The following is a 25,394-nucleotide window of genomic DNA, read 5'->3' as shown; positions in this document are numbered from 1 at the left end:
ATGACAGCACTGTTGTTTCATTTGGCTGTAAACCAGTTTAAGAGCTTCATATCAGAGAGCTCTGAAGTCAGTCTGGCTCTCACTGCTGTCTTTTTCTGTTCAATCGGGCTGATAAATGTGCAGTAAATAGTGCTGTTTCTTTCCTCTTTTGGTGTATTTTGACACTATTTTGATTTTTATTTCACAATCATTTGCCCTCCTCTGGATTTTCTCAGATATTTCCCAAATTCTGTTTTAACAGAGGAAAGAATACAGTTGATTTCACAGTATTTCCTACAATATTTTTTCTTCTGGAGAAAGTCTTATTTGATTTATTTTTTTTGTCAACTAGATTAAAAGCAGCTTTAAATTTTTTTTAAACCTTTAGTTAGCTCCACCAGAATTTCTAAAATATCAGCCTCTACCAAATGGTTGATATGTCTGTTTATGGTAAAAGTACAGAAGTTAATACATACACTATGAAAAATCTGAAAACATGAAGACCAATTTATTTAATAAATATTTCAAATGAAACCTTTTTAAATAGAATGTCTTCTTAATTCCTTGAAGTATGCCATAAAATATTTCAGATTCTCATTTAACATGTTTTCTTGTTGTTGTTGTTTTTTTACAATAAAACCAAAATCAAGTGTAGTAGTGCAACAGGATTATGTTTGTTTGATTTTTATTTATTTATTTTTTTGGTAAACCTACAATGCTGTGTAAACGATTATTTTATAATAACTATTTTATAATACAATGTAATCGTCATTCTTTAAATCAGTGGTTCACAAAGTGGGGGTCGGGACCCCCTGGAGGGTCACAGGACAATTGGTAATTGGTGATTTCCAAAAGTCAAATAAATTTTATTAAACTATTAGAATTACCATGTTTTATCCATAATCCACAGAAGATAAAAATAGTAATTAATAGTTACATGCATCAGATTGATTTTATGGCTTCAGGTTAAACTTTCTGACACCTTTATGGCAATCAAATACATAAAAAATAAATACAGGCCACCACTGAACATTGAGGATGATCTGTCACTGGCATTCTCCAAAATTAAACCAAGAGTAGACTTGTGCTGAGAACATTGTGCCCACCAGTTTCTTTAGCTGAGGAATTACTATAAAGAGTATATGATTGTTAGACTGTTACACTTTATTGTGTTGTCAATATGCTTGTGTTTATATAGGCCTATTGTTGTTTGTGCAACGTTTGTATATTCATAACTACCTCCAGGAAATGTGGGGGTCGCGAGTCACTGACATTGTTATTTTGGGGGTCGCGGGGTTTGGGAATACTTCTTTAAATGACTTTAACATTCATTATTTAAAACAGTAAAATATGGTCAACCATTTGGTAGAGCAGGCAGTCAACAGGTTAAACCATTTAAAGGTCAATATTATTAGCCCCCTTAATCAATATATTTTTTCAAATGTCTACAGAACAAACCAGTTATACAATGCCTAATTGCCATAACTTGCCTAATTAATTTAATTAACCTAGTTAAGCCTTTAAATTGCACTTTAAGCTAAATAGTATCTTGCTAAATAAATGTTATGTACTATCATCATGGCAAAGATAAAAGAAATCAGTTGTTAGTAATGAGTTATCAAAACTATTATGTTTAGAAATTTGTTGAAAAAATCTTTCCGTTAAGCAGAAATCGGGGAAAAAATAAACAGGGGCCAATAATTGAGGAGGGCTAATAATTCTGACTTCAGCTGTATCTCACATGCACAACTCAATGTCATTTCTAATAAGCTTAGCAAAAAAGTAGCTTCAAGGTTGCAGAATATGGCTATGAACTCAGTCTCACAGCCTGCATTCTCTCTATAGAGAGATTGATTTTTAACAACAGGCCTTTCAAAGCACTTGCTAAATGTGATGCACACTGTTGAAAAAGCTTCAACAAACGAGCTCCCTTTTAAGAATTATTCTCCCCATAATCCTACTGAGGCTGTCCAGCGTCCCCTAAAATGAAGCCCTAAGACAGATAAAGCCTCTTTCTTTAAGGGGACATTGATCTGGGGTTTTATATAGACACGACTGAGTGAATCTGGGGCCCTGCGGTTCCTCTCTCTGCTGTCTGGAAAAATCATTAATCCCGTCGTAGCTCAGTTTTGGTTGTCTGTGTTTTCGCTCCCCTTTCCTGGTGATGACATTATTTTTTTAGGCCACACCCTGCTTTTGCAGTCAGTTTTCTGTGAACGTCATTTCTAATGAAGCTGCATGGACACGCAAGCGTATAATGCCCACATGAAGGATTATGTGGCTTCTTAATCTTAAAAGCTTTTGTATTGCTAATGGATGGTTTTTAGTGGATATTTATGATGACCTGACGGGACTCTCGTTTTTTTTTTTTTTTTTTTTTTCTACACAAAAACTTTCTTTAGCATTCTACACAAATTTGTAATTTGACCACACTAGCCAGATCAATAAGTCAGCCAGTTGTTAAATATATATGTATATTTGTATACATTTTGACTTTATGTATTATTTTTCATTTTATTTACATTATCTAATTAAAAAAAAATAAAATAATTATTAGTACATATGTAGTGCTCAGCATAAATGAGTACGCCCCTTATGAAAATTAATGCTTTGTCCATTTCTCAGTGAATATAGCCAATATATTTTAATGCATTTAGACAAAACCATTTTATTAATCATTTATATTCATTAGAGTAAGAGTTTGGTCACTGATCATCTTAAGAAATAGAAAAAAATATTCATTTAAATTTAAGTTATGGCAAAAAATAAAAAACTTGATTTGTGTCAACTAAATTAGATTTTTCCTGTTTATTACAAATGTATTTCAATATTTTCCCCCAACCTTCAGTGTACTAATTTTTCAAGAGATCTTAAAGGGCAACTATGATGAAAATCATCTTTTTGAGAGCTGTTTGGACAGAACTGTGTGTAGGTATAGTGTGTCCACAGTCATACTGTAGTTATTCCCCTACTCTGCAATAAATATGTGCAATACTTTCTCATACGCACTTGTACACAGCACCTTATAACCTGTATATTTATAACAATCTGTACATACAACTCAACATCCAGGTTTCTTGACTAACCGCATCTGTTTAATGTTATCATCTTTTTTTTTTTTTTTCATATTTATTTTGTGTTGTCCCTTGTTACTTTATGTACACTGGAAGCTTCTGTAGCCAAAACAAATTCCTTGTGTGTGTGAAGCACAGTTGGCAATAAAGCTGATTCTGATTCAGATTTAAAGACAATAAGTCTCTTTTTTTTTTTTCTCTCTTCAATTTCCTGACGTTAAAATACGATCCAAATCTCTCCTAGTTTGAGGCCCACCACAACGTGACGTAGGGTTTCCCCACCCACCGATTTGATTGACAGCCCTGTATTAACATCTCACTGTAGTAACATGTATAATCACATCAACAGGATGTGCGCAAAGCAACTGGGATTAAAAGATCTGTTCAGCTCTGTGATCATCAATCATCATCAAATGTGATCAACAATGAGTTTCACAAGTTTAAAATGTTTTTAAAACGGTGCATGTTTGTAATGAATTACAGTGATTTACCGTCTTTATCACCACAGCCACATGTCAGTACAATTATAAAAGAAGACGCTTCAATCCCAGTTTGTGGACATTAAATCATGTTAATTTAGTACTTTAACATAACGGATATCCATACACCAGTGGATATTAACGTGTATCCTGTCACATTTGTTGTGCAAAGTTAAACGTGCGCGCTGTGTGTTTGTGTCATTGTGTGTGACTCATCGTTGCAACTCCACAACAAATACATCAAAATAATCATTGGTAAAGTTTTTACTGTAGTATTTCTCACAAGCGTTACACGAGATCTGTTTCCTTCATTTCTGTCACTGTGCTGTTTATCTGACGCAGCCGAGGCAGAGATTGAGGCACACTCTGACAGGCATATATAATTTTAGCACATTCTGTTTTCAGAATTGCTCATGTCATAAGATTTCTTTTAATATTAAGTTATTGCTATACTTTTATTTTTCCTTCTTGACGTGATATATGATATGATGTGCTATGTAAAGTGTTGACCCTTTAAGAACCTTCAGCCATGTCTCACTGACCCCGGAGCTAATAAGAGCACCGCTGGGTTAAAGGCTCTACTGTGATTTCACTTCTGAAAGCTTATCTGCGCTGTTTGTCCGACCGGAATTTTATCAAGCATGCCTCAATTTCCTGTCATCAGTCATGTTTTATTTTAGCATCTTAATCCCTGCATCTCATGTGGCTTGTTGCTCAGCGGTAGACATGCAGTTTAATTGGTACAAATGGACTGAGACGTCATATGATTGACTAAGTGCATAAACCTGCTCCAGTTATTCATGCTAGTAAGTTCGCACATGCTGAACATTTCACACTTGCAAATAAAAAATTTGAATAGAAATGAATTGAAATGAAGCTTTAGATAAAGGTTTATTTTTTATATACAGTTCACTATATATTTTAATAATTTTTATATTGCTGAATAAAACAAAAAAAAATACAATACAATCCATGTGTTTGTTTTTTTCTAAAATTTCCACTGTTATTATGTTGATATTAAGGTCATCAGAACATTGATACTGTTCTACTGGACAGGGTACTGGAGAGGAGGATCCGGCCGATAGTTGAACCCAGAACCCAGGAGGAATAATGCGGTTTTCGTCCAGTCCGTGGTACATTGAACCAGCTCTATACCCTCACCAGGGTGCTCGAGGGTTCATGGGAGTATGCCCAACCAGTCCACATGTGTTTTGTGGAGTTGGAGTAGGCATTCCACGGTGTCCCTTGTGGCATTCTGTGGAGGATGCTTTGGGAGTTTGGGCTTAGAGGCGCTCTGTTAAGGGCTGTCTCATCCCTGCATGAACAGAGCAGGAGTTTGGTTCACATTGCCGGCAGTAAGTCAGACTTGTTTCTGGTGCATGTTGGACTCCGGCAATTTTTATGAACAGAAATTCTATGCGCAGCCTTGGGCTGGATGGGTCTGGTTCAGGGACCATAGGATGTCATATCTGTTATTTGCATTGTGATAAAGAAGGAGCTGAGCCAAAAGACAAAGCTCTCAATTTACCAGTCAATCTACATTCCTACTCTCACCTATGGTCATGAGCTTTGGGTCATGACCGAAAGGACAAGATCTCAAATACAAGCAGTTTCCTTCACAGGGTGGCAGGGCGCACCCTTATAGATAGGGTGAGGAGCTCTGTCATCTGGGAAGAGCTCGGAGTAGAGCCGCTGCTCCTCCACATTGAGAGAAGTCAGCTGAAGTGGCTTGGGCATCTGTTTCGGATGCCTCCTGGACACCTATCTAGGGAGGTGTTCCAGGCATGTCCCACTGGGAGGAGCCCTCGGGGAAGACCCAGGACACACTGGAGGGACTATGTCTCTTGGCTGGCCTGGGAATGCCTCGTGATCCCCCCCCTGAGGAGCTAGAGGAAGTGTCTGGGGAGAGGGAAGTCTGGGGTTCTCTTCTGAGACTGCTGCCCCCATGACCCGGCCCCCGAAAAGCGGATGAAAATGAATGAATGAGAGCATTGATCTAAACAGGATACATAAACCTTCATAAATATTTGTTGTTTGGTCATAAGTTCAATAGGACTAACTTGGCAGATGCTTTCATCCAATGTGGCTTACATTATATTCAAGGTCCACATTAAATCAGCTTATGGATTCCCAAGGAATTCAATCCATGACATTAGTGATGCTAACAGCGCATGAATGAACCTTGCATGTGACTTTGGAGCTTCTCCACACCGTAACTCTCCCAGATGTAGGAAAGACAGTGAAGATGGACTCATCAGAGAACAATACATGTTATACATTCTCCACAGCTCCAGATTTTCACTGCTGGCATCATTGAAACCAACGTTTTGCATTGTCACGAATAACCAAAGTTTTAGGAATCCCATAGAAATGTCAACCTGAACCATGAAAAAATAAAGTTTTCACCAAAATAGTTTAAAAAAATAGTTTTTTGTCTAGGTTTATATTTTTCATTACTGTTAAAATCCTCAAAAATGTCTCTGTCAGTGTTTTCAAACAATTATATTTGATTTACCAAAGTCACAGAAATGCCAATTTAAAATAAAATCTATCATTTTTTGTTCTATAGAGAGCCAACTCTCATCCTTTTGTTTAGCATTATTTCTTTTAGGTTATGTGGTTTAAATCACAGAATTTTGACTAAGTATGTTGTATACTATAAACTTACACACAATTTTTTGGTCACATCTATAACGCATGTTTATTTTCCTCATTTAAAATCTAAAATATGTATCGATTAATAAAATATTTTTCTGATTCCCATAAGTCTGTTTGGGAAAATGTAAACAGATGTTTCAATAAAATGTTAACATATACTGTACTTTCTCTGTGAACTTAGGTTTTAAGTTTGCTAATGCCACATCCATATCGCTGGAATTGGTCTGTAACAGCCTGGCCATGTAAATTGATCCTGGAAATTAGCAATTATAAATATAAAAATAAAAAATATAAATGCACAATTATGACTTATTTTATGGTCAGAAAATTTGCAAGACATTGCTTGGATCATTACTTGCTTTATGTAACATCCTAAAGCGGGCTCTGTTAGTTTAGAGCCTAGTAGTATTGGTGGACGTACTGATAAAGTTATTTTTTTTTAAAACCCTGCTGGCTATTTCTTTACTAATGCATGGGGGTCAGTCAAAATAATTCTCTTAAAACCAATTTGTGCTGGTTGAGTATGACTGGGGTTTTCTGTGACTTATTTTCTGTTTATATTGTCTCCTCTCAGGCTGCAGATCGCTCAGGAAGAGCACCGGTCTGTGGAGGTGGAGAAGGTGAACCTGGAGCAGAAGCTGAGGGACGAGATCAACACTGCCAAACAGGAGGCGCAAAGACTGAAGGAGCTCCGAGAGGGAACTGAGAACGAGCTGAGCCGACAGAAATATGCAGAGGAGGAACTGGACCAGGTAAAGTCACCTAAAAATATATATAGTGCTCGACATATACAAGTACACCCCTCACAGATCTCTTAAGTGAATATGTTCTATAGGAAGCTTTACAATGTTATATTTGTGCATCTACATTAGATTAGTCAGTGCTGAAGCCAAATCTGGAGCATATCTAACAAAATAACTTATGAGAACGGTCCACAATCAGTACACCCAAATGTATATGTTAGGGAATCATATGAAATAAATTTAAAAAGGGCAGAATTCAAGAAAAACAAAAACTGCATAAAATTTTGTTGAAATTTTGTAGTTTGTAATTTTATTATCCAGTATTTCGCATGAACTTAAATGTATTTTTTTTCTATTTCTAAAGATGTTTACTGACTAAAATATTATTTTAATAAATAAATCAGATTTATTTATTGAAAATAAATCTAATTGTTTTGTTCAAATGCACCAAAATATATTACCTGTATTTACTGAGAAATGAATACAAATATTCATTTTCAAAATTGCGGTGTACTTATGTTGAGCACTGTGTATATACACTGTCAAGCCCAAGGAGTATGAATTAGGGCTGTGCAATTAACCAAAAATCCGGTTTCGATTTCGCTTTTGGCTATTAACGATTATGAAAAACCATTAATCGAGATAAATGATTATTCCATCATATACTGCCCCCTTTCCAGTTGTACACATTTGTTGCTCTGCAAAGCTCAGTTCCACGTGAAAATGACTTAAAGCATGTACTGTAATGTAACTTTTGCAGCACGGGATGCGCATCATTCATTGATATACAATCGGAATCATTCATATTTTTAAAAGCGCGAAAGAGCACATGCTTTTGTGTGTGTGCGCGCCGTGCTTAGCCTCGGACAAGCTCAGAGATGAGCAGAGCACACACATCTAACGCCATCCTAAGCGCTTTAATAGTCAAATACATGCACATTTGTGTCAGAGTGCAGTGTTAAGTGATTTTCCATATTAACCCTCATTTCTGTAATAAACAAACAAGTTGAGAATCAAAAGACATGTGAAAGAGAAACCATATCAGAGCTGCACTATTCTTAAAGTGACAGTGCGCAATAATCCTGCTGCCGCCTGTTTTTATTAGTAATCAAACAACAAAAGGAGAAAATCCCTCACTGCTCTTGACTGAAGGACTGGTGTAGCTAAAAAATTTTTCTGACAGTGAAGATGCTTAAAGCACAGTTTAAACATAACAGATTTAATAACTCATTTCGAATAACTGATTTTTTATATCTTTGCCGTGATGACAGTACATAATATTTTACTAGATATTTTTCAAGATACTAATATTCAGCTTAAAGTGACATTTAAAGGCTTAATTAGTGTAATTAGTCAAGTCCTTGTATAACAGTAGTTTCTTCTGCAGACAATCAAAATATATATTGCTTAAAGGGGGCTAATAATATTGAGCTATTAAAATAGGTTTCAAAATATTAAAAACTTCTTTAATTCTAGCTGAAATAAAACAAATAAGCCTTTCTCCAAAAGAAAAAATAATATAGGAAATACTGTATAAAATTTCCTCTGTTAAACATCATTTGGAAAATATTTATAAATAAAAAAATTCACAGGAGGGCGAATAATTTTGACTTCACCTGTATATCGTTTTGAATAATCGTGATTATGATTTTTTTTTTCAGCCATACTATGAATAATTTTGGGCTTCACTGTATATAAAGATCATTATGTGTGGATATTAGGGTTGGGTTGATAGACGATGCCATCGTCGATGGCCGATAGACATCCCGCTGCTGAGTCGGCACCCCGTCGCAGCAGCATCCAGCTCGCGAAATTACACATTTAGGCCCCATTCTCACTAATACGTCTTAGTTTTAAAATGCCTTTTTAGACCAAATATGATCCACGTCCACACTGGCGTTTTACCTAGCATTTCTGAACAGATCTCCGTCCAAACACACATAACATGACCACACATACACAGAGAGACTCTGTCATGCACTTCAGGATATGTGCACATCTGAGCTCCAGCAGTCAGCAGGTTCTTTGAGCATAAAACCCCAGAGAGCAGTGCACATCGGACAGTTTATCAAGGATGTACCACTTATAGTTGTTAAATGTGATATTTAATTAACCTTGTCTCTATCTAATGACTCTTCTGTCTTTTGAATCTATCAGGTAACGTGTCACAGCGTCAGTACACTGCTTCAATCTTTCGCTTTCACACTTGTACTTAGTACTTTTAGCGAAAACCATAGATACTGTTGGTTGGTTGCTGTTTGTTGTGCACCTTTTTTGCCAACCAAGTTTGTTGACGACATTATAGTGGCACAGATCACTCTGCCTATACGTGCCAGAGTCATGCGGAAAAAGGGATTGACAGGTGGTAATTTATGTGGGTAAAACAAAGACCATGCGGGTCAGGTAGTTGAAACGGTAGGCTGCAAATAGTTCATTATGAATTATTAATTATTCATAAATAATTAATTCGCTGCCTACGATGTCGATCCCATCATCCATCGCGATGTTTCACATTAGATATCGAACAATGCCAAACTGGTCGACATCGCCTAACCCTAGTGGATATATTGTAAAAAAATGCTTGGTTCCACACAATCGACTTGTGTAGGGACAACATGAAAAAAGTAACTTATTAGGTAACTTATTATTAACTTACAAGTTAACGTATTAGTTTTTACAAATTTTAGTGGATTGATCATTAAGTTGTCCCAGAAAACCTCAAGAATTGTGTTGTTTAAGCTCATTTTAAAATGATAGCAAGATGATCTTAGACTTTATCAGTACAGGAAATCATGAGGATGACATCTTTGAGTATCTCCGAGGATCAGTGTCCAGAGCTCCTGCATGTCTTGGACTACTATATCAGAGTAATTACTACAGGGATGTTGCTGAAGGAATAGCTCACCAAAAAATGAAAATGTTGTGTTCATTTAATCACCCTCAGGTCATGGAAGTGGGTTACTTTTTTATATTCAGTTGAGCATTAGGTAACACTTTATTTTGATCGTCCATTTGAGTATTAGTAGGCTGTCTGCTTAATATCTGCTGATACTGCTCCTTCAACAGACATTTAACTGACTATACGAAACTTTGCAAGTACATGTCAACTTATACTAACCTCAACCTAACAAACAGTCTACTTGTAATCTAATGAGAATTAATTGCAATGTCACTTAAATTCAACAAACGGGCCATCAAAATAAAGTGTGACCGAACACTTAAAAAATATCAAGCTGAAACTGGTGATTTACATTTAAGTGAAGTTGAGTGATGTTTTGTCCAAAAAATAAATCTTAAATAATTACTATATTAAACATGTAGTGCCCAGAAAAATTAAGTATGCAAATGAGTAATATTTGGATCCATTTGCCTGTGAATATAGACAATCACTTTGGTGCGCTTAAAATGTGTAAAATACTGTGTTTTAATAAACAGTTATAGCTATAAAATTAGAGTTTGATCACCTAACATCTTTGGAAATCGAAAGGAAATACATTTTAATTCAAACAGGTTATTGCAAAAAAATTATTATTATTATTAATGTATTAATTATTGACTACAATTTCAACAAAATGTTATACATTTCTCTTGATTTGACCCGTTTATTAAACTATTATTTAATATATTTTCCCTAATATATTAATTTTGGTGTACTAAAATATATATATCTGTATATTTACAAAATTATTACCTTTAATCTACAGCCTTGGAGAACCGTTCATAATGGGTGAATCTGGTGCACCAGTTGCCTAATGACTTGACTAATGCGCAAGTTGCTTGATAATGTTGCATCATGATGTGCAAGGGGGGTATTGTTGTAAAATTATGTTCAGTTTCACTTAATAAGACCCCAGTGTATTGTCAGAAGCCGTGATTATAATTAAGTTTTGATATAATGGCTCTTTTGACCCTCAAACGGCCCATTGACGTTCATTTTTTCAGCTGAAATAAAAAAACAAAAGAACATACAAAAGAAAAAAGGGTCACTTACTGCACATTGTGGGTGAACTTCATATTTAGCGCTTGAGATCTGTAAGAAAAGCAGTGATTGAACCTGATCTTATTATTGTAATAGGCTCCAATATGTCATTGACAGGTGAAGCAGTAACATCTGTCATAGTATTTGGTTTCAGTTTGCTTAGATAATGTGTATGAAATCCACAAGTGGCATATAAATAATCTAAATAGAATTGGATGATTTATTTATTTCTACTCTGCACAGGCAGCCTATGTTGGCCTATTAAAACCCTGGTGCTGATTGGGTATTCTGGGTCAGAGAGTGGTGCAAATCTCTGTAGGTTTGAAGCTCATTAGTGCCGTTCCAAAAGAAAAGGGGTCTTTTATCTCTCCGACCCCTCAGCCCACTCCCAAAAGCCCTTAGTGGATGAGATCTGTTTATTTGCCTCTGTAATGGGGGAGTTTGTTAATTGTGTTTATCTTAGTTAGGTTAGGTTGGGGTGCGAAGCCGATTTGTGGCTTATTAATTTGCATCTTGTTGCAACAAAAGGGTTTTAGGTGATGTAATTTATGTTGTTTATTCTCATTAGCTTGCCAAATGAGTCATTCATGAGTCATGTAAATAAGCTAATTGTCATAATCGCATATGCAAATTGTGGGATAAATAGAAGAGGCTGAAAGGTTAAAATACTATCTTGCAATTTCGGGCTCATAACATCAGGTTTGTTTTCTGGCATTTACTGATTTTATAAAAATCAGATTTTTTTTTAATAAAAAGCGTTAATATATTAGGGCATCACGATGGCTCAGTGGTTAGCACTGTCGCCTCACAGCAAGAAGGTTGCCGGTTCGAATCCCAGCTGGCATTTCTGTGTGGAGTTTGCATGTACTCCCTGTGTTGGCTTGGGTTTCCCCCACAGTCCAAAGACATGTGCTATAGGTGAATTGAATAAGCTAAATTGGCCATAGTGTATGAGTGTGTATGGTGTTTCTCAGTACCAGCTTGCAGCTGGAAAGGCATCCGCTGTGTAAAACATATGCTGAGAAGTTGGCGGTTCATTCCGCTGTGGCGACCTCTGATAAATAAAGGGACTAAACCGAATGAAAATGAATATGTTAATGTTTACTCATTGATTCTCTGCTGTGTTGCTTCACTGAAATGTTTGTTTTCTGGCATTTATGGTTTTATGTGACATGGTTTTAATTACCAACTAAAACGAAACCATAAAAAGTGTAATCAATAAATCAGAAAAACTGGAAATAAAATGTGTAAACTGAAATAAAATGTGTAAACTGAAATAAAATGTATCAGAAATATTTTAAGCTCTCAACAGTTTATCTTGATGTACTTGTACAACTAAACTAAAATGTTAAGATTGTAGTAATGTTATATAAAATGTTACAAAGAAATACAAAAATAAACATTTAAGAACATTTAATATACTAGTTACAGTATGTGGTACTATAGTGGTACTGTACATTCAATCACTTGTTCATTCATTTTCCTTCGGCTTAGTCTCTATTCATCTGGGGTCGCTGCAGCAGAATGGTCCGCCAACTCCACCCAGCATATGTTTTACACAGCCAATGCACTTCCGGCTGCAACCCAGCCCTGGGAAACACCCATACACACTCACATTCACACTCGTATACTACAGCCAATTTAGCTTTTTCAATTCACCTATACCGCATGTCTTTGGATTGTGTGGGGAAACCAGAGCACCAGGAGGAAACCCAGACCAACACGGGGAGAACATGCAAACTCCACACAGAAATGCCAGCTGACCCAGCCAGGACTCAAACCAGCGATCTTCTTGCTTTGAGGCGACAGTGCTAACCACTGAGCCACCATGCCACTAACTGTTGTAATACAGTGAAACTAAAGTAATGGTCGCACTTTTTATTTTTACACTCCTGTTTTGCATATATAAGTTGTTGTTTTTTTTTATTCTTTTTTTATATATATTTCCCAAGTGTTGTTTAACAGATTGTTCATCTTTTCGTTTGTCTGGAATAAAAGCAGTTTTTGATATTTTTAAAGCAATTTTTAAGGTCAGTATTTTTAGCCCAATAAGAATGTTTTTTTTTTCCCCGATTGTCTATAAAACAAACAACTGTTGTCGAATAACTTGCCTAATTAACCTAACTTGCCTACTTAACCCAATTAAACTAGTTAATCCTTTAAATTGCACTTTAAGCTAGTATCTCACAAAATAACTAGTGAAATATTTCATACTAGTGTTTGGATGTTTCCCTGTGATGGGTTGCAGCTGGAAGGGCATCCGCTGCGTAAAACATATGCTGGATAATTTTGCAGTTCATTTTGCTGTGGTGACTCCAGATTGATAAAGGGAGTAAGCCGAAAGAGAAAAGGATTGATAAAGGGAGTAAGCCGAAAGAGAAAAGGAATATTTCATACTGCCATCATAGGAAAGACAAAATAAATTAATTTACAAAAATTAGTAATTAGTATTATATTTAAAAAAAAGATGTGGGAAAAAAATCTTCTGAACCTTAAACAGCACTTGGAAAATATATTTTTAAAATAATTATAATTACACAGGAGGGATAATAATTTTGCCTTAGTAAGTACTTGACATAGTATTTAATTAGTTCTAATTAATATACAGTTAAAGTCAGAATTATTAGCCCCCCTGTATATGTTTCTGTTTAACAGAAAGATTTTTTTCAACACATTTCTAAACATAATAGTTTTAATAACTGATTTCTTTTATGTTTCCCATGATGACAGTAAAATATTGATGACAAAACTTAACTTATTTTTCAAGATACTAGTATTCAGCTTAAAGTAACATTTTAAGGCTTAACTAGGTTAATTAGGCAAGTAAGTATAATTAGGCAAGTCATTGTATAACACTGGTTTGTTCTGTAGGCAATCGGAAAAAAACATAGCGCTTAAGGGGGCTAATAATTTTGACCTTAAAATGGTGTTTAAAATTTTTTAAACTGCATTTATTCTAGCCAAAATAAAACAAATAAGACTTTCTCCAGAAGAAAAATATTGTAGGAAATACTGTGAAAAATTCCTTGCTTTGTTAAATATCATTTGGGAAATGCTTGGAAAAAGAAAATCACAGGAGGGCTAATAATTTTGACTTCGACTGTATACAGGTATATACTCTCTTTCATTCTCTGCTGTGTTGTGTTCTGATGTGACATGTCTCTGGCGCCTGCTGCAGGTGCGGATGGCTCTGAAGAAGGCAGAGAAGGAGCTGGAGTCCCGCAGCAGCTGGTCTCCTCCTGAAGCTCTGCAGAAATGGCTGCAGCTCACTCACGAGGTGGAGGTGCAGTACTACAACATCAAGAAGCAGAACGCAGAGAGACAGCTGCAGGTGGCCAAAGAAGGGGTGAGCAGCGTTTTCGGAGATACATAATATATTATAAATATTATAATATAAATTTTCTTTTCAAACAAATGTGACATGATTTCATAGGCAGAAAAGATTAAAAAGAAGAGAAATACTTTATTCGGGACGTTCCATGTGGCTCACAGTTCTTCGCTGGATGATGTGGATCACAAAATACTTGCAGCCAAGTAAGTCATGTTTTCAATGACTAACTTAAAAACAAAAACATAGTTTATACATTTTTTTGTACATTAAGAGCTCAAAGTTAGACAACAATTATTCTTAGTGCTGGGCAAGGATTAATTGCACATAATCACATCAAAAATAAACCTTTGTTTTAGGGCTGAACGATATTTGTGCATCGAAATTGCAATGTGTGTATCTGCAATAGTCACATCGCAGGATGAGATTGTTTATTAAATATAAAAATATATATTATTAAATATTCTTATTTTGTAATTATTTATACAATGGTGACCATGTTATTTTACATTTGATTGTTTAATTTCTGTACCCCAGAAAACCATAAAGCACTGTTTATTTATTTATTTTTGCTTGTAATTTGTTATTTTTTATGCAGAGGCACTGTGTAGAAAAAGACTTGATCATCCTAGTCCATCTAAATGAATGAAGTCTTTTCAAATAGAGATATTTAAATCATCTGGTAAAAAGATATTAATTTCGCAGTGTATATCACAGCGAAATAAAATATCACATTGTCAGATTTTTCCAATATCATGCAGCCCTAGTTTGTTTTGGCAACATATATGTCTGTGTATTTTATATATTTTTATTATGTATATGTGAATATGTGATACAAACACATCAATTAAAACAAACTATACAAATAAATATATTAAATATATTTTTGTCACATAGATATTTAAATGTATATATAATTTGTTGTATACATATATATTCTTTCTAAATACGAATAAACATTTTCTCAATTATATGCATGCATGTGTATTCATATGTGCAAAAACAAAACAAAAAAATACACAGTGCACACATATATATATATATATTATATAAAAAATTTACTTTTATTTTGGATGCGATTAATCTTTGCACCGGACAATTTTTTAATAGATATTTTATGATTTCTAAAATAATGTAATCTTCATTCTCTTTGCCATGTACCTGTATAAAACAACCCAAAACTATGACTGACTTCTCTTTTCATTTACTGCTTGACACACACACATACTTTGTGTTTAAGTTTAATGTCAGGTAATTATGTTCGACCCCAAAAATTCCCAAACAAATTTGAATTAGTCTTGAAAGTGTACTTTAGAGCAGTGTTTCCCAACCCTGTTCCTGAAGGCACACCAACAGTACACATTTTCAACCTCTCCCTAATCAAACACACCTGAATCAACTTATCATAACATCAGAGGAGACTCCAACACCTGAAGTTAATGGGTCAGAAAAGGGAGACATCCAAAATATGTACTGTTGGTGTGCCTCCAGGAACAGGGTTGGGAAACACTGCTTTAGAGCATTTCTCTGCTCCTCAGCAAATGCTAGTCTCGGCCCTTGATTCGTTCTACTGCTGAAGGTTCAGTCAGTGCTGCGGCCATCAGTCTATTTTCTCTTAAAGGTATAATTTACCCAAAAATGAAAATTCCTCCATTTACTCACCCATGACTTGTTGCAGACCAGTTTGAGTTTTCTTTTTGTTCTGTTGAACACAAAAGAAGATATTGTGAAGAACGAAGATATTGTTTAATTACGTGTAATTACAAATTAACACCACAAACTGGGAGAAATCTGAATGTATTCTCTAATTTAGCTTTTCTAGCTTTTGTGTACCATGCTTCTGGATATGTTACTCAATAACAATGTTTAAAAACTGCTCGTTTAGTCTTGTTTGGATAACTTAAAGACAGAGTTAACCCAAAAATTAAAAGTTAATCACTATTTACTCGCCCTCAAGTGGTTCCAACCCTTTGTGCATTTCCTGTTTCTGTTATACTCAAATGAAGATATTTTGAAGAATGTTAGAAACCGATAACCGTTTGCTTCCACAGTAGGAAAAACAAATACTTTGGAAGTCAAGGGTTACAGGTTTTACAACATTTTCCAAAATATAATCTTTTGTGTTCAACAGAATGAAGAAACTCAAACAGGTTTGTGACAACTAAAGGAAGGATGATTGAATTTTCATTTTTTTGCGTGAACTATCCCTTTAAGCAGAACAGAAACTCAACTGTAAAACATATACTGCCCTGTTTTTAATGTTATCAGACGATGATTTTTATCTGGAGAGACTTTAAATGAAATATTTTTAAATGTGAATCCTTCCAAAATTGTACAATTTTCAAGTTTTAGATTTTTATATATATTATTATTATTATTATTATTATTATTATTATTATTATTATTATTATTATTATTATTATTGTTAATATTTGTGTATTATTTGCTGTTGATGACTTTTTATTGTTAAAATATTTTTATAATTACAGAAAATATTTATAAATAATATTTATAAAATGTGGTAAACTTGTTTTTTTTGCCATAACCTAGCCAGAGAAGCTGATATGGCAATAGAATCAAAGTGCTCTCTCTTTCTTTAAGCAGATTAGGAAACTCTAAATCAGGGGTGTCCAAACTTGGTCCTGGAGGGCCGGTGTTCTGTTGAGTTTAGCTCCAACTTCCTTCAACACACCTGCCAGGAAGATTCTTGTATATCTAGTAAGAGCTTGATTAGCTGGTTCAGGTGTGTTTGATTAGGGTTGGAGCTATACTCTCAAGGACACCAGCCCTCCACACACCCCTGCTCTAGATTGTTCTCTAATGTTGATCTCCTCTGTATATCCTTGACTCCAGGCAAGCTTTAGGTGAGGTAACGGCAGCCCTGAGAGAGAGACTCCATCGCTGGCAGCAGATTGAGCTCTTAACAGGCTTCACGCTGGTCCATAACCCAGGCTTGCCCTCTCTGGCGTCAGCCCTCAACCTGGACCCCAGCTTCATGGGCGGCCGCGGGACACCCCAGCACTTCATGTCCGACGACATGGATGACATGGATGAGGACATTGTGCCACCTGGAACACTTCAATGTAAGGACTTGTCGGACAGCGATAGGGATCAGTCCCGGTCAGTCAAACCCCAGCAAAGACCTCAATGCAATTTGACCAAATCCAAAAATCTGTAGTCCTTAGTTTGCTTGTTTTTTCCATTCCATCTGTGAGTAAGCTACTAAAGTGTGTTTGCACATTTCATATTTTCTCTTTCTGCTGGAATATTTTTCCCACCCCATCTACAGGTCTGTATTGCACAGAAGAGAGTACTTCAGGATCATCACCATGCATTGTTGTGATGTGTTTTTGAAATAGCAGCTATGCACTCTTTGTACATATCTTTTTTTTTTTTTTTTTTACGGTTTGTATTAAAATTGAGCTTTGGCGTAGAGCTAAAGAAATGGGCCCATGAGTTGAAATTAGAGTTGTTGTAATGCTTCATCTGAATTTGTGAAAAAAAAATGTATTGAAATAAGCTGAAAGAAACCACAAAGTAGTTGTCTTCTCAGGTACGAAGCACAAAATAAAATTGGTGTTTATTGGGTAAAATATATTCAATTTGATATTTGTATTCCTGATCTCTCTCCTTCTACAATATTTGCTTTATTTTCGGTAGGAACTCTACTCTTTGAAGATTAGTTGGCTCAGGGATTTACACTCATCCTTGAAGTGTTTTATTTTAATGAGTAAAAGCTTTACCAAAAAAGCTGTTTTGTCTGTAGCTTTGTGTTGGAAGTAAAATGATTAACAGTCGCACCCTACCCTTGCCCCTTACCCTCTCCAGATGCAGCATGGCTAATGGGCCGTCGAGCAAGCGATCTCTGGTCTTTGAATTCGGATTGCCAGTCGTTTTGGAAGAACTCTGGTGGGCTAAACTACCATGCCCTCTACCCCTAACACTCCTCTCACTTCCTCTTGTTTCCTCGAACCAAACGACTTTCATTTAAAGCAGCGTGCTGCCCGTAACCCCTAGTTACTGCAAAGGGAAACGGGTCCGAAAGAAACGCTCCCAGTCTACACCTCTCAGTCTTGTTCTTCTCCATAGCTGTGAAATGGCTTACTCTAAAATGGCTCTTATTGTTTTCGTCAGATTTGTGTATAGGATATCACTAAAAATATATCAGACATGCGTGTTTATTCTTATGAGATACTGTTTTATATTTTTCTGTAATTTTTTTTCATTTTTGCTCTTACTATAAATAATTAAGTAGCAAATGTTCTTTCTGAAGATATATTTTTGTAACATTCCATAAAAATGTATATAATGTTCAGTGCTTCCCACACATGGCCACCCAGGTATGTTAACGGCCGTTCAAGTATATTTAGTGACACTTTTTTACTATTATTACCATCCTTTTACATATCTTGTATCTGCTCAATTTAATAAACATCCACGATCGATTAAGTAGTCGAAAATCTTCTCTCGTTTACCAGTTACGTTCCGTGCCTGCGAGACCTGTCATTAATCGCATAGACAGTCTCACATGCTCTTCAGACCCACAGGGACGTGCATTTTTTGGGACTTAAAAAATTTGTCTGGCTTGGGTTTCTAAATCTCCTAAAATGTCCGGAATTCAACTTTTGCTTTCACTTTCTAAAGCTCATATGCGTTTTTGCATTACTCTTTTACAGCGCACGCACAGCCGCGATACCGAGAGAAAAAGTAAATAATAGATTCATTAATCTAAACGACTCAGAACAACTTTACTATGTACTCAGAGAGGACGAAATGACATCTAAACTGGCTGCAAAATCTATGGACACCATTTGTAATGGTTAATCAACACATTTGCCTTATTTATAAAAATCTACAAATTTTAATCTTGCAATTATGATCATTTTTAGAGATATTGTCTGTTTTTATTCACTTTTCTGTCATATATTTCTCATTTGCTGATTATTTTAATTATTTGATAATGCTAAAATATTACATGGGCTATTTTAAATGCATCTATAAAATGCTTTGGCATTCAAGATTGCTTTGAATTTGAGAGAGAGAGAGAGAGAGAAGCAGATTTTACTTGTCAGTGGGTGCACGTGGCTCCTGAATAGCATAAAAGTATTTCTTTTTTATGCAGTCTTTTTTAAGTCTTTTTTTTTCGTTAACCCATTGAAAAGAAACACTGTCATAATAAATACAATTATTATTAAAAATGAAATCATGTTTTGTTTATTGCATATAATTAACTATTTATGTGATGTGGGTAACAGGTGTGTTTCAATCCGGCTACCATCGCAAGTATATTTCAAACCTGTGGGAAGCACTGATGTTTTTTTTATCTACTAATATTCTGTACTGCTCTAAAATACATTGCATTATGGATAGAATTAGTTATGAGCTTCATTTAACTCATATTGAAGTTTTATAAACACTTAATTGTCTTTTGATCAATCTTTTGAATTGTATTTGTAGAGTTAGATATTTGTCACCCAAAGCAATTCTAGTAGAAACAGGAAATACAACATCAAGAAATGGATGAATGGGTCGCTTGGAGTCTAAGCCTGTTCACAACTTCCCTTATGCACCTTTTTCTGGGAAAAGTCATTGCGCCTGTAGACACCTGTATATTTTTCCTAATTAGCACCCACCTGAGTCTCAGTTTCTTCACCTTCTCCAGCCTGCCACCCATCACCCAGTGTTATTTCAATGTGTGCATGCTTGAAATGGCTTCACTGAGTGACCTTGTTGTTTTGTTTCCCTACAGCTCCCAGTATGATGTCACTCCGGCAGCGTCACATTGACCCGCAGATGGCTCTGGGTTCGCAGAGGTTGGTAGAGAGTTGTCTTGCACTTGGTGGGCAAGATGGGGAGGGTAGCTTATACTCATCCAGGCCTAGGACGGCGATGCGCCAGGCGCGCAGCCAATCCTTTGGGCAGTTCGAAGCTCTTGGACTGCCTCCACTTTCCTCAGCCATGTCCCATCCTGCTATCTACTCTGCCTCCTCATCCCACGTTCCCCACTCCTCTTCCGTTGCACCTCATGCATCCCACTATCACTCTTCACATTTCCAGCCCATGGACACCATCCCAGACCTCCCCTATGATGCCAGCCCAGAGCGTCCCCGCCGTTGTGGCAGCCATGGGTATTATGTTGTGCTTGCTTTGTGCTTCTCACCTAGCATGGTCGTGGGACTTGTCCGAAACACTTAACAGAACTGTGTTCTTCACACTTTACTTTTTGGTGACTTATGCAGTTTTTGTGGTGATTGGCTATACTCACTATAGTTATGACAGCTTGCAACTTAACCATGTAACTTTCTTGCACCCTTAACTTAACTTGAAACACTCTCAAACCTGCATGTCCACTGAATTTACCATGGTGGGCAGGAAAGTCTAGTTCTGCTCCCAGAGGGTCAGCATTATACCTGTTATTAATGTTCTTCAAATCCAACGTGTGTTTGGTGGTTAGCCCCCTGTGGGACTGTAATTGAAAAGCCTTGTTTTAGCTTCAAATTGAATGTTTCTGGTACTCCAGAAGACCTTGATTAGCTGGGTAATGTGTGTTTTTTTTGGGGGGGGGTTGGTGAGCAGGATTGATCACCCCTAGTTTTGGGTGTCATTGTGTTAGGTGTACAGTCCAGAAGTTTCGAGGATCACCTTGCTTCAGAGTCCAGCTCAGTCCTGCACCAACATATTTTCCCATAAGTTTCTAGTAATCTGGAAGGCCATCATTGGCTGCTCCAGATGTGTCTTTTGGGTTGAAGTTAAACTGTCAGAAGGTTGTCCCTCTAAGAGCAGAATTGGACTACTTTTATGTATAGTACTATGCATAGCTTGCACCTCTATAGCTTTAGGTAGTTTAACCTTAGCATGTTGTGCTTCAGTTTGGAAGAGTTAAGCTGTGTCCGAAATTGCATACTTCCCTACTATATAGTATGTGATAAACAGTATTGGCCCGTTTCCACTGAGAGGTACAGTACAGTATGATACGGGTCACTTTTATCAAGCTTGCGTTTCCACTGCCAAAAGGGTACCATTTTGGTGGGCGTGGTGTACTACAGAAGGTTTCAGACGACGTCGTTTATACTCAAGGAAATCGTTCAAGGAGATCGTTCACATATCTTATTAGAAGCACTTCTCACAAAACAGATGCTTTATACGCATAAATTCTTGTGTATAAATGTTCATTACCAACCTTTCTTTGAACATGATTTGATTGTAACTGCAGATCAATGATGCGAAATTGCCTACTGTAATGTCTGCGATTATATAAATAAATAAATGTAGCATATATGAACACATACAGACTCTTACAGTCTCCGATATGTTTGCAATTTCAGAAAAACTACACACATTCTACATTTAGTATTTATTTGGGTTAAAAAACATGGGTTAAAAATGTAGCCCACATTAAGTGCAAACCTCTCATAAGTGTCCTTAGTCTTCAGCAACACATGTAACCTCTTGTTAGAAAGTAATTCCGTCATTTCAGGTTCATAATAGTCCAAAAGGCGATGACAATGGTTAAACATGGCAGTTTGTTCATGTTTTAGATTGCAGAAAACATCATTTGCTGCATTTAGTTTTTTCACACTTCACTCTCGCGTTTATCCGTTTCTGAAAGGATCTGATATTAGAAGCGCTTCAATGATCACGAGCACATTATTAATATGAGCTCAAGAAGTTCGTTATTGTAAATATAGACGCATGGCGAGCTCTCTGGAGAAAGTGAAACCGCTTGTACTTTTAGACAGGCTCGTAAAAAAACAACAACAAGACACGGCAGATTTTGTTCTTCTTGCCTTTGTGGCTGTTCATCAAGACGACAACAAGGTTTGTTTGAGCTTGGGTCAACCGTGGCTTGTTATTATATGTATATATCATTACAGTGTAATGTCTTGGCTGTGTATTAAAAAATGGCGCTTCCTTTGTTTTCATTCTCCTGCTTCTACGAGTGACGCATTTCTGTAAACCAATAGCGTTCAGCTGCCCATCTTGCTCTACCTTTTTTTCGTGCTAGGTACCTTTTGCAAAGGGTGACCAAAAAGTGGTACGGTGCGGTTCGCTTTTAGGTACCCTTTGACAGTGGAAATGGCCATAAAAGCGTACCGAACCATACCACTCCGTGGAAACGGGCCATATGTGAGCCGAGTTGTGTCCGAATTCATAGTATTTGAAAATCAGTAGGCCAGAAGTACCCGCATCCAGTGGACACTTTACTATCCCATGAGGCCTTGTGAGAGATTTGACGAATGGGAGTGAAGTGATACAAATCACGTGGGTAAAATAATGATGGGTACTGCATTCAAATTCCATTCATACAACTCGCATTCATACTATATAAGACATTCTTTTCTAACAGTTGTGTCGTAAGTTTACATTTTAATGTAGCACCTACTACTGGAGAAGTGATTTCGGATGGAGCTTTATAATTGAGTTCAGTGGGTTGAATTCAAATAGCAGTTTAGTTTCCACACATTAACCTGGATTGCCTAGACATCTCACACATTCCTTGATGCTAATTTCAGTGTTTCCTTCACAGGGACTTGAATCGCTCCGATTCAGATTCATCCTTGTGTATATCTCAGACCGGCGAACAGCTACGCCTGTCCTACAGTTCCAAAGGATTCCCTGCAAAGCCCACTTCACTCCTGCATGGCCCCCAATCTCGTTCTGAAGAGGGAGCCCAGTCTCACACCCACAATGGAGGAAACCGAGTTCACGATGGGGGACCATCTCCTGATGGAGTTCCCGATAGTCCCATATTAATGAAGAAGTTGTATGGCATCGAGAAATCCGCCAGTATGAGCGAGATCCATGGCTCGCAAGCAGCAATGTCCATGTCGGAATCATCACGCTCCTTAAGCCCCAACTCCACTGAACCCGACACGCCGTCACCCACTGGACTGACTGGGGGCAAGGCTGGAAACCGCATACCCCAGATTTCAGCCAAAAAGAGTCCCCTAGAGGAGGACAGCGGCTCTACAGGTGAAGACACGGACTCTGCTGCCAGTCGCAAGAAACACACTTTCAAGATCTTCAAAAAACAGAAGAAATAAGACAACTGGACAATTGCTTAGGTTTTTTTTTTCTCCCCGTACATTTCTTTTTGTTGTATCATTGATTATAAATGTTTTGATTTACTTTTTTTTTTTCCCAGAAGTTACCTTTCGAGTCCGAACACCTTTCCAAGATCCTTATAGAAACGTTTCCTTTTTCAGAGGAACACTTTGGAACAAGCACGATTTGGGGATGTGGGTTGTAACTATACACCAGTGGGAAATGGGTTGGACCTTTTTTGGGGGAATGTAACTCGCTATTTATTCAGCAGGAGATAGTGCCAGACTTTCAAAGGAATCTGATGGACTTTGCTTTCCTTGTATAATCCTTGTATCAGTTTGCATGTCTTCGCCTTTGTTTGATTGAACTTTGAATGCTCCTAGATGTTTGCTTGATTCTCGTTCCCCTTCGCTTAAAACACCGAATAGCTTGGTTCTTCAGTTTCAATCAGCAACACTCCTTTGTCTTCGAAGTTCAAATGAATAGTCAACGGTACTCTTTGGTCAGTGTTCGTCGATGGTCTCAGAATCTGTAAAAGGGCTGATCTATAAGTGTGAAACTCCCCTCAAATAAGTTGCACTATTTCTGAATGTTAATGTATCGGTTTTGTAAAACATGATTTAGAATATGCTGGAACACGCACTAAAACGTTTACACGAAACAAGACGCTGAAAGTATCTCCAAGGCTTCAGGGATTTTTTGGGGTGTAGAGGGATTAAGTGATTAGATTATTTGATCATTGTTGATCATTCCAAATCATTTATTATAGGGGTGCTCGGTCTTGGAGGGCTGGTGTCCTGCATAGTTTAGCTCCAACTTTCTTCAACACAGCTGCCAGGAAGTTTCTAGTATACCTAGAAAGAGCTTGATTAGCTGGTTCAGGTGTGTCTTATTAGGGTTGGAACAAAAATATGCAGGACACCGATTCTCCAGGACAGCATTTGGGCACCCTTTATTTAGTGACTCCAAGGTGATTTTTAATATGCACATGAATGTTTTGGAACATTTCCTCGCCCTATCGTCTGCTGGCTTTTTATAATGACATCATTTAAGCTCCGAATAGAACTTTCTGTTTCACTTCATTCGAATGAAACCAAATAACTACAGCTTCATTAGATCTTGTTTTGTATTCAAAGTGCCAGACTAAATCAGTCCAGAACATTTAGAAACGTCCAAAAGCTTAGATTTGAGTTTTGTAAGACCAATGATTCGACGTCTGATCTTAAGCAGACTTGCTACAAAGATCTAGATTGTCCAAACCGTTGTGGAATAGTCTACATTTGCTCTTCTCACTTGTTTGAGAGAGATAGAGGGCTTGGAAATATTTGTTCGTGTTGATTTGTTCCTACAGGTGCTCTTTTCTATCATTTTAAAGCAGCTTAAACCACTCATAACTGCTGTAATAATGGAGTGACTGCTCTTGAAATGGTCCGATGTTCTAGCAGACGGATTTTACCACTGTGCATTTTCAGAGGAAGTGGAATCCACTCTCTGTTCTTCTTGGGGTTTACATGATGTTCATCAAGAAACTAAAAGCACACTTTCTGAAATGAGAGCTGTTTAGGATAAAAAGACTCGGTGAGGAACGTCACTATGCATTTTATTCGTTCATTTCCCCACAGCCTATGAAGGTCAGATGTATCAACTAACCTGGAGGCAAACCAAAGCAGCGCTGCACGAAACATCACCGGTTTCTTCTCTGTCATTTCTTTGGTGTAAGATGTACAAGACCACATCAAAATGTCTATAAACAAAAGGTATAAAACTACGCGGATGTATTTGTTTCATCTGCACCTCTTTTGCACGAAGAAGCTCTTTTGTCAGTGTGCGCGCCGTGTCAGTCCGCTCCAGTAAACTGCACATCACTGTGTTGATGCATGTTCTCAACATCAGTTCTCTCCAACATGGACGGGAGCTGTTTTGGACTCTTGTGCCCCTGCTTATTCCTGCTCACTTCTCCGTTTGAGCTATTTATGCCTATACTGTACAGACAGAAGTGGAGAAACAAAGCAAACTATGAAAATTTTGCATCTTCTGTAATGTTCAAAACTGTAGTCTTCAAATTTTATGGCACTCCTGCATGAAAGCAATAAAAATGTTTTAAAAAGA

The 25,394-nt window shown here is 36.9% G+C and overlaps 1 protein-coding gene across 3 annotated transcripts in view; it reads left to right on the top strand.

Moving 5' to 3' along the window:
• Nucleotides 1-25,394, top strand: part of stim1a (stromal interaction molecule 1a) — a 78,483-nt gene extending 53,089 nt beyond the window's left edge. Inside the window, exons 8-14 of one of the 3 annotated variants that reach the window (XM_056473185.1) lie at nucleotides 6,765-6,942; nucleotides 14,091-14,258; nucleotides 14,346-14,446; nucleotides 17,094-17,323; nucleotides 18,069-18,149; nucleotides 19,990-20,368; nucleotides 22,768-25,394. In XM_056473185.1, coding sequence (XP_056329160.1) covers nucleotides 6,765-6,942; nucleotides 14,091-14,258; nucleotides 14,346-14,446; nucleotides 17,094-17,323; nucleotides 18,069-18,149; nucleotides 19,990-20,368; nucleotides 22,768-23,284 — 1,654 coding nt within the window. In that variant the 3' untranslated portion in view covers nucleotides 23,285-25,394. The remainder of the gene's footprint in view (nucleotides 1-6,764; nucleotides 6,943-14,090; nucleotides 14,259-14,345; nucleotides 14,447-17,093; nucleotides 17,324-18,068; nucleotides 18,150-19,989; nucleotides 20,369-22,767) is intronic. The other 2 variants (XM_056473183.1, XM_056473182.1) reach the window with 2 other exon arrangements.

Source organism: Danio aesculapii, chromosome 15, assembly GCF_903798145.1.
Source record: "Danio aesculapii chromosome 15, fDanAes4.1, whole genome shotgun sequence".
Classification (NCBI taxonomy): domain Eukaryota; kingdom Metazoa; phylum Chordata; class Actinopteri; order Cypriniformes; family Danionidae; genus Danio; species Danio aesculapii.
The sequence above is the reverse complement of the archived record's forward strand: the minus strand, read 5'-3'. Positions and strand labels throughout refer to the sequence as shown.